General features: G+C 44.1%; 1 protein-coding gene across 3 annotated transcripts in view; it reads left to right on the top strand.

Moving 5' to 3' along the window:
* The window catches only part of SLC22A16 (solute carrier family 22 member 16), a 42,009-nt gene extending 31,666 nt beyond the window's left edge, over positions 1 to 10,343 (top strand). For all 3 annotated transcript variants that reach the window (XM_045499279.1, XM_045499281.1, XM_045499280.1), the window contains exons 6-8: positions 1,985 to 2,094; positions 3,538 to 3,637; positions 9,951 to 10,343. In XM_045499279.1, coding sequence (XP_045355235.1) covers positions 1,985 to 2,094; positions 3,538 to 3,637; positions 9,951 to 10,160 — 420 coding nt within the window. In that variant the 3' untranslated portion in view covers positions 10,161 to 10,343. The remainder of the gene's footprint in view (positions 1 to 1,984; positions 2,095 to 3,537; positions 3,638 to 9,950) is intronic.
* Positions 10,344 to 12,214: the final 1,871 nt, after the last annotated feature.

Here is a 12,214-nt window from a genome sequence, read left to right as displayed (position 1 = left end):
ACATGTGTACTATTTTATTTTATCCAGGGTGATGGGGGATGGTGTGCTTCTCAGAGAAGGTGACAGTTGATTAGAAACCTGAAGGAGGGAGGAAGCCATAGAGACATCTGAAAGATAAAATGAATTTTATATTCAGGACTATTTTAATTTGAATATCTTGTTTTTCATTGCAGTAGATTAGTAGTTTCCAATTTCTAGTATGCCTAAATCCCACAAGGAGCTTGCTCCTAAAAATGCAGTTTCTCACTGAGAAACTACTCAAACAACTTTCCTATTCCTGCATTTGGGCAAACTCCATCCCCTAGAATAACTCTTGCGTCAAAAAGGGCTCCTTTTTTTCCCTTCCTCCCCCTGCAAATGTTATCAGAATCTATTTTCATTCTTGATTTGGAAAATATAGTCACTATAACAATAGTTTAAAATACCTTCTATAATTTTCTGTAATGATTGTATCGTTATCTAGCAATAGTATCTCAACATTTAGAGCAAGGCATTTTAAGTTTTGCATATTGTTTGAAATTTATTTTAAGTTACCCAGTGACTTCCTTTTGTAGTAATACTTCATTTAATTATCAAGGTTGGCAAATCAAATTGTTTATGTACCTGAAATTTCCAAGTGATTGATACACAACTAATATGAATGCAGTAAAAAGACTCAGAGGACCGTGAGGGGACTTCATCCATACCGTTTTTGGTTTGTTTAAAAGAAATTTTTTGAAGTGTATTTATTTAATCTCATGAACTGTGAGATCATGACCGAAATCAAGAGTCGACACTTAACCGACTTAGCCACCCAGGTGCCCCTAGTTTGCTTTTTAAAGTAATTTGCAGATATACTAGTTGAGTGATGGCAGCTGCTTTTGAGCTGGTGAAGATTTACGGGAGCCCCAGAACCTTTGAGTTATATAGTGGTTAAGCCCCAATGGTAATGGGGAAGACAGGAAAGTAGATGGCAGGGATTTCTAGAAACAGGGCACTAACACTTACGTACAAATTTCTCCCTTCTAATAAAATCTCTCCCCAAATGGCAATGTCAACACACTTCGGTTTTTTCAAGTGACATTAATTCATTCAGCAAATACTGTCTACAAAAGGGACTGTCAACAAATTCATTCGGCAAACACATAGTTCATAGGGTGACAGTGTGACATTAGTTGCTTTATTAGAGGCATCATCAAATCTCAGTGATTTCCCAAAGCAGATATTTATTTCTCGTTCTTAGAAAGTTTGATGTGGATGCACCTGGTTGTTGGCAGAAGTGGAGGGAGAGCATCTGGCTCCATGGAGTCATTCAGGGATTCAGGTAGACCAAGGTGCTGCCATCCTCAACGTAGGGACTCCAGGGTCACCTGAGTCTCAACATCCAGCTGGCAGATAGGGGAGGAGAGAAAAGATGGAATGTGGGAGGTCTTTGTGAACACAGCGGGAAGTGGAGCACAGCTGGGTCGGCAGAAACAGAGTTGGAGGTGCTGAGGGGTTTCACTGTTGAGGAATGTCATCAGCCAAAAGAAGAAAAAAAAATGTTTTAATAGTTCAGTTTATCACCTTCAAATTATCTTCTGAAGATAACTTATAATCTAGAGGATTACTGTCACAAAGGACACAATTTGTTTTTATGGCTCTTTGATTCCTTCTGCTGGATCATTTCCAGAAGGAGTAGGTCAATGACTTGTGGAACCAGGACCATCTGGGCATGTCTCATTCCAAAGCAGCCTCTGCAAATGGCTTTTCTAATTGGGGAATTTGAAATCTCCAAGGCTGGGAGGAGGCACAATTAAACTTTTCCCTACATTTCAAAAAGATGGAAAGCTTTTCCAGACCAGGAGTAGAGATCACAAAACAAATTCAGAGAAATAAAACTTTTTGTTGTTCTGAAAAATCCTGGGTGGTTAGAAAGTTTTAAATAATAATGTTAAAGGTTTTATATTTTCTGTTTAAAAGTATTACTTATGATGGTCTATTTTGCTAATCCATGTCTTTCCAGAATTACTTTATTTGGACTGTGGTGGTGACCATGGCTGGAAAATTTGCCATAGGGGCAGCGTTTGGCCTCATTTACCTTTATACAGCAGAGCTGTATCCAACCATGGTAAGGTAAGAACTACTTATTTTTCTTCTGTTTCCTTGTTGTCTTTTACTTACGTGTCATTTCAATATATTTGGCCTTTGAGTATAAATGCTTTCTTTCAGTAGCAGTTACTGGAGCGCTGAGATAATGGGAAAGTTACAGGATGACGCTAATTCCGAATCTGAGGCTTTGTCTACACTTCATTAGCAAGGATAGTAAAGAAATTGTTTGTGAAATCACACTCTATTATTCTAGAACCATTCTAAATCTCAAGTGCAGTTGACTTACACTGACTCTCCATACGACTCAAGGCTAATCTTCTCAGGATGTGTCTCTTGATGTTCTGATGTCACTTGTCTTAATTTTTAGGGCTGCTGTAACAAAACACCAAAGTTTGGGTCAAACAGCAGAAATCTATTTTCTGGAGGCTAGAAGTCCAAGATCAAGGTGTTTGGCAGATTTGGTTTCTCCTAGAGCCTCTCTCCTTGGTTTAATAAGAGATACTTATGCACTTAAAAAATACATTTTTTCCTCTTACTAGATATTCTGTAAGGTTTCCTTACATAACTTTTAACAAAAAGCACATTAAGGTATTGCTTGGGGCTCCTGGGAGGCTCAGTCAGTTAGACCTCTGACTCTTGGTTTTGGCTCAGGTCATGAGCTCACTGTTTCATGAGATCGAGCCCCAAGCACTGGCAGGGCAGAGCCTGCTTGGGATTCTCTCTCTCCCTCTCTCCCTCTGCCCCTGCCCTGCTCGCACTGTCTCTCTCTCTCAAAATAAATAAATAAACCTAAAAAAAAAGATATTGCTTGACTTTAAAAAATTGAAACAGAATGTTCCACAGGTATAAATCTTCCGTTCTCCCAAATTCCCATTCCCTACCCCAAAGGAATTCCTGCTCTAGAAGGCTGATGTTATTCTCAATGTTAGACTGAATGAATATACAGAAGGGCCTCATCTGCGTAGCAAAGGAAGAATGGTTTATCTTTTTTTTTTTTTTTTTGGTCTTGAACTCTCTGTATGCTTGTATACACCACTGTTTCACAGAACGTGGATATAGATCACAAGTGATTCTTGAAACAGTGTGAAATGATTTTCAAGTATATTAGGCCGAGCGTAAGTGTTCTTAGGTTTATTCTGTGCTGGGTGTGTGGACAGGGGCTGCCTCTGTGCTCCGCTGGGCTTCAGTTCTGGCTGCTGTCTTTTTTTTTTTTTTTTTTTTAACATTTTATTTATTTATTTTTTTTTGAGAGAGAGAGAGAGAGAGCACAAGGGGGGGAGAGGCAGAGGCAGAGGGAGACACAGAATCCAAAGCAGGGTCCAGGCTCTGAGCTGTCAGCACAGAGCCCGACGTGGGGCTCGAACTCACAAACCGTGAGATCATGACCTGAGCTGAAGTCGGACGCTTAACCGACTGAGCCACCCAGGCACCCCGTGGCTGCTGTCTTAACGCTCCTCCCGTTTGCAGGTCGCTGGCCGTGGGAAGCGGCAGCATGGTGAGCCGCGTGGGAAGCATCATGGCCCCGTTCTGCGTTTACCTCTCCAGCATTTGGAACTTCCTACCACAGGTGTCCATCAGTTTATAGGCCCTCACTGAGACAGCAGAGAGGCAGAGCAGCTAACTGCCTTCTATCTCTTTACTCATTGGAAGCCAATTTGTAATTCAATGATGAAGGTTTCTAGAAACGTGATTAACAGCTCACCAGTCGGTAAGTAGAGTGGTGGCTGCTGTTTTCCTGTTGGTCGATCCCTTCCACCACTGGTGAGCTGTTAACCGCAATCGTGCCCACTGTGGAGGGACCCTCTCCCCTCCCATCTCATGCAGTGCGTGGGGAGAGCTCTGTTGTCCGTCCTCCCTCTGGGTTCCCGCTGCATGCCTGCTGGTCAGGGTCAATTCTGGAGGCTGCCTGCCGCTTGGAGGGTTCTGTGGTGCCTGGTGGAGAGGTTTAGGGTCCTGGTTTTCAGCTTACCTGAAACTTGACAGGCTCTTCATGGTGAGGAGGAAGAAGATGGGAAGCAGGTGGGGTGGGGGGTTAGGGAGGCAGGGAGGGTTTGGGGGCGGCCCGAGGTGCTCTGAGACTAGGGGGAGAGCCCTGGGTCTGTGGCCCTCTCCCCCTTCCTTCAGGTGCCCTCTCCTGAATTTCTTTGCCGTAGCTCTGTCTAGGCTGTCCCCTCTCGTCCTCAAGGCTCCTCATGCTTTTTCTGGGTTCCCCTTAACTAGACTCACTCTCTGGGAGCCGTCCTGGCTATCTTCCCCAGTCCCTGCATGGATAACCTCTTCTCAGTTCTTCCTTCCCTTCCAAGCTGCAAACCCACCCTTCCGCTGGGCTCATGGATATTCTCCCTGGGTGTCTCACAAACGAAGTCAGCTTTTCCCAGACTGAAGGGGTCAGTGGCTTAGAGCCCTTCTCCTCTGCCTCCCGCTTTGGGTTAGGAGTCCGTGGCCTCCAGCCTGACACTTGAGCATCAGCGTTTCATTTACCCTGTGCTTCTGTCCCCCTCTCCTCCCAACCCATGACCCCAAATCCTCCCCTTCTTTCTCAAAACCACCCCAGCTTGCCTGCTTCCAGTTCAGTTGCCCCCACCTTCTGCCTCCCAGATCCTCTCCCTGCGCTCACCCCCACCCCATCAGAAGAGTTTGCCAGACCACAGCTCTGACCCAACTGCCCCGTCACCTTCAGAATGGACTAAACTCCAAGCTCTTCCAGATGTTGAAGTCCTTTCCAGAAGGACCCCCTGCAGATCGCCCCTGTCCTGTTTTCTTTCCTCACCCACTTCCCTCCTCTGCACCCTTCTCTCCTCCTATGCCTGTTCCCCTCTGCAGAGAAGCCTCCTCCCATCTCCGCTTGCTAAACTTGCATGTACCCTTTAAGAGGCAGAGCAAACCCCACTTCCCTGAGAAAGACCCGGATCCGTGACCCCACCTCTCCCTTCCTTAGTCTGTGTAACATTTCATATGTGCTCCTTTCCCAGCCCACGGCCACAGTCTGGCTTTATTATCTTCATGCATGTTTTTGTCCCCCTCCTTGAACTGTTGGCCTCTTGCAAGACAGGGCACTTTGTATCCCCACAACTGTGTCCAGCAAAAGCATTTCCCTCACCCTGTGTGCCACTCACGTTATAATTTATTTGATATTTTAAATCAAATAGACTGGCTTTTTAAAATTAGCTTTGTCTTCAACACTATTGTCAGAGAAGTCATGGGTGTTTTGCTAGTTATCGGTTCTTCAAAATACAGTAACAAAATCTCACAATAGAACAAAGTGTGTGGTGCTACCTTAAAAAAAATCACCTTGCACGCACAGGTACACCTGCTCTTTGGATGTCTTTGGGAATCTCACATTCCAGCAACAGGCACTCAGTCAAGTTTGCTTAACTGAGGTGTTGGGATGCCAGCATATTTTATGGGCTGACCCTGAGGTTGAGAAACGATATGTACTGTCTAGCCTGTGCGGGGAGGTGTTTTTGGAGAGCCCACCATCCTTTTTAGGGCATGGGCTTTTCTAGAAGCATCTCCTTTAGGCTAGCACTTTGTGTTCCTCATTTAATAAATAGAAGGTAAAAATGGAGAAGGCGTTTTTGAAACCAATAAGCTGAAACGTACAGAAGATACATATATCTATAAAAGCAAGCTACTATAAAAATACTAAAAACTAATAAAGATGAAAAAAAAAAAGACACCGTAAGAGTCAATTAGGGGCTATGTAGTCAAGAGGGATTTTAAATTTTATCCAACAGATACTTAAATGGCACTTGTTATGCAAAACCACGAAAATTGGTCTTCATAGAATGCAGATACTGTTCATTGCTATCCCCATTTTACAGATGAGGCTGATAAATAGAAAGTAATCATTAGCCCGAGGTCACATACCCTAGAGGTAACAGAGCTTGGATTCAAACCAAATACCAGATTTTGTTACTGTATTTTGAAAAACCGATAACTAGCAAAACACCCATGAGGTTAAACAAAACACCCATGAGGTTAAACAAACAGTACAAAAGGGAATACAAAAAACTGAGCTCCTCCTCCACCCTGACCTGGAACCGCCCTAGTCCCCTTTCCCCAAGACAACCCCTGTCAGGAGGATCTTGTATATATTTGCAGGACTATTCTGTGAATATGGTTCCTTTGGATGCAACAGATGTTGCTTGTTGTTTTAAATGAGTAAAAACAATAAATGATTAAATTTCTCATTCAGCTTATTTACGGGAGTCAAACTGCCTAAGGAGCCAATATTTTCATTTGAAGGAATGGAAATGCTAAACTAAAAGATAAGTTTGTCTTTCTCTTTTGAAAAGAAGCACATGAAAATCACTCATTCTGATGCTTCTCTTATCAACTGTTGTTTTCTGGTAATCTGAAAAAGAGTGGACTCTAATTCATATCAGTTTTGAATTCATCATTGAGTTTGGCAAAGATTTACTGAGTGTTGATTTTGAACCAATCCCTCTGTTAGGTGCTATGGAGCAGAGATGAGAGAAACAGCCTCTTCTTGAGAGACATCGGTCCAGTGTGGTGGGGAAGGCCGAAGAGCAAACCATCCCGAGCCCCAAAGATGAGGGCTATAGATGAGGGCTGCATGTAGGGAATGCCAGAGTTATGAGTTGTAGGAGAGGGCGACCAACCCAGGCTAAGGCCAGAGGGGAGGCTTCCTGGAGGAGGGGGCCTTTAATCTGTGTCTGGAAGAGCCAGTGAGGGTCAGCGAGGGGACAAGGAGAGAAGGGAATTCTAGGCAGGGGGAATGAAACAGGGTGCTGTCGGGGGGGGCGGGGGGGAACACCAGACGCCGAATAGAAGCGAGGCAAGATTTTATTCACGGCTGGGCCAAACCTGATCTCCTGATCTTAAGGAGAAAAAAGTGCAGAGAATGGCCCCGAACAAAAGTAGCAGTGAGCTTATGTGGATTTTAGCAAGTCAGAGTACGTCAGTATTTAGTTAACCAATTACAATTTACAGCATTTCATGGTAGCCATTCATATTGTGACACAGAGACGTTAGTCTTGGCGGGAACTTATCAATTTAAAGTTCTTTGTCCTAAGAGGGTTTAAAATGACCAGAGTTAGACACCTAAGATACCGTCGGGAGTGAGTTTGTGACTTTTTACATGTTGGTCTTGTCTAGGCTAGATCTTGGTAGAAGGGGTGGGGGAGCGTTTTGCAACCTAAGTTATCTATTTAGCAAGCAGGCGAAGTTACAGAAGCGAGATAGGGCAGTTAGTAATTTCCCATAACCTTAATAGGGAACTACCTAAGCTTTTTATCTCAATTATTCATGAAAGGTGAGTTTAAGCTGAACTCATGTACAATAAGCTTTCTGATATCTTATAAGTTGACCTATTACAGGGAACAGAAAGGCAACAGCTTACAGGAAAAAAGGAACATGGCCAGTTTGGGTTTGGGGGCGAGCTTATTGCTAACAGCTAGGGTGGGTTGTGGGTGTCAGGAGATAAATCTGGAAAAACAGGCAGGGATGTCAAAGGAGGTCAGAAGGGAGGTGCATGCCTACTACAGTCGGCTTAGAGATGACAGGATAGAAAAGTCGCCTCCGCAGGACCTGGTGACCCGTTGGTTGTGCCGGAGGTGGGGAGCAGGAGGGATGCCAGAGCCATTCTTGGGGCTGGAAGGAACCCAGGAGGAGTCACAGGGTTGAAGTGGGGAAGGACAGCGCCCTGGAATTGTGTGTGATGAGTGTGAGGCACCTGCAGGACGGCCAGCAGAGGCGTCTGGGAGGCAACGCCTTTCCAGGTCTGGAGCTGGGGGGGTTGGGGGGGGGGAGTGGGTGTGGGAGTCGTGAGGGAGGGGTGAGCAGACTGAAGAGCAGAGCCCTAGGAACGATGGCATTTAAGGTGTGATGGAAGGAGGGCCCGGGTGCGGCAGCCAGGGAGGTGGGGAGGTGACCAGGACCCCAAAGGAAGAGAGGAGGTGAGGAAGGCAGGAGAGGACAGCGGCCAAGAAGGACCAGGACAGGAAAATGTCTGGTTGGTTGGCAGCTAGGAGTCTGTGGCTTGGGAAGCGCGGCTCCTGTGGGTGGAAGGAGAGGGAGAGAGGACAGCGGGAAGCAATGACCACCGTGCAGGGGATGAGCCGGCAGCCAGAGTGGTGTAGGCCCAGGCTTGAGGGCCTCTCTGGCTTCTTCGAATGATAAAATCGCATTGATCGACTGCTTACCGTGGTCAGGCACTGTTTAAGTGCCTTAAATGTGTCCTTTAATTAAACCTTTCAACCGTCCTGAGGGAGGTTCTATTGCTATTTCCATTTCACAGATAAGGAAACCGAGGAGCCGGAAGTTTAGGTAGCTTGCTCAAGTTCACACAGGTAGCAAGAACAAGTTCCCAGGAGGAGTCGGTACAGAGATTATAAGAGGCTCGAGAACTGTTGTTTTTACTGAAGGAAAACAACCAGTGGAAAGGAAAAGGTCAAAACCTGTGAGAAGGAGGGAGGCCTGTTGATAGAGGAGCCCCCTTCTGAGGCGGAGGCCGGAGGCAGTGGGGTCTGGAGAGGATGAAGGGGGAGTGAGAGGTGGGGCATGAGGGGTAGGGGCTTGTGAGGAGGCTGGAGGGGCTGGAGGGAGCTGACCAGGGGGCCGGGAGGCCAGGTCTTCTGCTGATAGAGAGGAGGGGCTGGAGGGTTATGGGTTTGTGTACTGCGGGACTCTTCTCACTGCCAAGCCAGAAAGAAAACCCCGGTCCTGTCTGGGATTCTATTTCTTGTTTCGACTTATTCGATGGGTGTCCCTGCTACTTCTCGAGGCACCAAAGATGCCTTCAAGCGTCCTTTGGAGGATCGCTGTGAATTCTGCTACTGCTTCTAGGCTTGCTCATGTCTTTCTAAGAATTAGGTTATCAGCGTTCCACAAAACAAAACCAAACCCTGTCTTCTCAAGGCCACGCGTATTGTTGAGGCGGCCGTGCATCACGTCGTGGTTGCTCTGTGTGCTTTGCGTTTCACGTTCTCAGAGGTGGTAAAAGCACCAAGTATGTGGATTTATCGGGAAAACCATCTAATTTACGGGCTCTTCCCAGGCAGTAGTTTTGGCTGGACGAGTTTGAATTATGTAAGGATGGAACACATTTTTACAGACTGTGTGGAGGTTTAGTTCCAGAATCCACCCAGCATCTCATACGGATCAACAGAGAATAGATATATAGATTTGCATTTTAAAAATTGAGGTAAAATTGGTGTGATGTGATTTGCATTTTTAAAGGCACACACCTTGGTGCTAATCTAAAAGGTTGCCTTTGATGTGTCAAAATTTGGAAAGTAAAGAAATTCTGAATTTTTTTTAAGGAAATTAGATGGATCCTTACCCCCCAAAGTAGCAATTAGTTTTCATTTGCCTTTGTTTGGTTTCTCCCTAAATTCTGTAGGTTTTGGTTCATTGAAACATTTCATTTGTGCATTCATTCAGTCATTCATTCATTCTGTGCCATTTATTGAACACTGACAGTGTACCAATTTTGGGGGTAAGGACAGGTTTGACCAAGGCAGTCTCTGACCATTAAGTCCCAACCCAAGGCTCAATTGCTGGGTTTCTCTATAAGACTCTGGAATCCGGGAAGATGCAATAAGGACTTTTTTTTCTCCATGCATCTCCTAGGACAGTGCCTGCAAGAGTACTAATCTAGGCACAACTGGGATTTATTGAGTAGGTCTCCATAGTGGTCAATGAAGTGATGAGTGACCATGATGCCGGACTGCATAAGTAACCAAAGGCTAGTTCTGTATCAGTAACCAAAGATTTCACCAGGAAATAAAAATGACAACTGTTACATCAAATTTAATTCTATTGCCTCTGAAAAAGGCTCAGAAATTATGATTCTGAAGGGTACGTTGCTTTCTGGGTGTGTCACTTATTATTGTTTTTTTTTAAATTCCTTCTAGTTGCTTGTTGGGATTTTGGCCTTCATCAGTGGAGTGCTGTCACTAATGCTTCCAGAAACCATGGGAAGGCCTCTGGCAACGACTTGGGAGGAAGCTGCTAAACAGGATACAGAAAAAGATAGTTCAGGCAAATTATTTCCCACAACCAATAATACTGCGTTGGAAAAAATAGAAGTGATTGACTCAGGGGTTTCTGGTCTTAGTGAATAAACGTGCCGTATGTGCTGTCTAGCACCTGAAATATTGTTTACTTTCATGACTTTGTATTCGAGGAATATTATTCTCATCTCCTGAATGTGATTTGTATGTGTCTTTTAAAAATTTTTTGTAAGAAAGTCTTAAAATGATAATTTTGTAAAAGTAAAAGAAATAAAACCAAGATGAGAATTCTCATTTTTTACGCCGCTTTATTGCCACAAAGTATTCCTTCCTATTTGTTCTTATATGTCATTGATTCTCAACCTTCCCCCCTGTCCCCTGCTGTGCCTGCCTGAGGGAAGACCCACACTGTCTTCAGGACCAGGGACCTTGGGAACTGTGGACTGGGAAAAGTGGGCATGGCAGCTTTTGACAAAGCCCTTTGAAGATTCTAGTTCTGATATTCCTTTCCCTCTTAGGAGAATCCTAGCTCTAAATGCAAGTTTTATTCAGAAATGCTCTGTCAAAAAATGTTTGTCTTCATAATTTAACCGTGAAAACCATAGCTGCAGAAAAAACGGATCTTGCTTTCTAGCACCCTTGGGACACAAGGCATGAGTGTTCTAGTCTGACATTCTTATCTCTCCTAAACTTGCCGAATGCCCTCCCTAAGTCTCCTTCAAGCTACAGAGAAACTGTGGCATTTTAGTGCACTGCAAAATTTTTGTTTGCAGATCATCCAGGAAATTGACTCTAAGTACCATTTGGATCTGTCACCAATGTAAACAAACAAACAAACAAACAAAAACAAAAACATTAAGTATTCATTTTTGAGAGTTTTTTTTTTTTTACAGGAAGATTTTACTTTTTTTTTTTTAAGTACTAAGTTTTGTTTCCTCAACTTTATCTAAAACCGTATTTTGCAAATATGTTCAGTTTGTATTTTGCAAACATGTTCAGTTTAACATCCTGAACATTTCAACAGCAAGATTTGGGCATAATTTTACCTTTAGAAGAATACATTTCAGACAAGTTTGCTGTAAGTTTTGGATTTTTTCTTTCTTATGGTTTCATCAGAAGCTCATTATTTTTTTCTTCTTTGCTCTTGAAATCGAGCTGTCGGATATGCTTTATTGGAATTGGTGAAATACTGGGGCACCTGGGTGGCTCAGTCAATGAAGTGTCCAGCTCTTGACTTCAGCTCAGGTCATGATCTCACGGTTCATGACTTTGAAACCTGCATCCGGCTCTGTGTTGACAGTGCAGATCCTGCTTGGGATTCTCTCTCTTTCCCTCTCTCTCTCTCTCTCTCTCTGCCCCTCCCCTGCTTGTGTGCGCGGCACGCTCTCTCTCAAAGGAAAAAAAAAAAGAATTTGGTGAAGTATTAGTGGCAGAGGCAAGTAAAAGGATTAAGACAACTTTATAGATACTGGTTTAAAAAAAATTTTTTTTTTAACATTTATTTATTTTTGAGACAGAGAGAGACAGAGCATGAACGGGGGAGGGTCAGAGAGAGAGGGAGACACAGAATCTGAAACAGGCTCCAGGCTCTGAGCAGTCAGCACAGAGCCCGACGCGGAGCTCGAACCCACATACCGCGAGATCGTGACCCCAGCCGAAGTCGGACACTTAACCGACTGAGCCACCCAGGCGCCCCAATTCTGGTTTTTAAAAAGCATTGCTAAGGGGGAAAAAGAGATTTGCCCCTCATTATTCAGACTTTTTATATTAATTCAGTTCCCCGGATAATCTCTCAGTTCTTCACTTGGCCTTTCCACTTGGAAAATAAAAAAAACCCCAAACCTCTCTCCCTTTGTAAGGAAAAACAAAATAATAGAAGGATATGAGAGGGAGATTTTCTTTCTCTTTTATCTCACCTCTTCTTGTGTCTCTTTTTTTCCTTTAACCTTAGCTTGTTTTTTTTTTTTTTAATGTTTATTTATTTTTGAGAGATGCAGAGTGTGAGTGGGGGAGGGGCAGAGAGAGAAGGAGACACAGAATCTGGAGCAGTCTCCAGGCTCCTCGAACCTCACCAACATTTGGTCTCTACCACCCATGTATGTGTCTCTGTGTTTATAAGTGTCCAGAAGCGTTCTGTCCAAAACAGAAACCCTCTGAGCTATTTC

Source organism: Leopardus geoffroyi, chromosome B2 (genome assembly GCF_018350155.1).
Source record: "Leopardus geoffroyi isolate Oge1 chromosome B2, O.geoffroyi_Oge1_pat1.0, whole genome shotgun sequence".
Classification (NCBI taxonomy): Eukaryota; Metazoa; Chordata; class Mammalia; order Carnivora; family Felidae; genus Leopardus; species Leopardus geoffroyi.
This window is presented reverse-complemented; position numbering and strand designations above follow the sequence as displayed.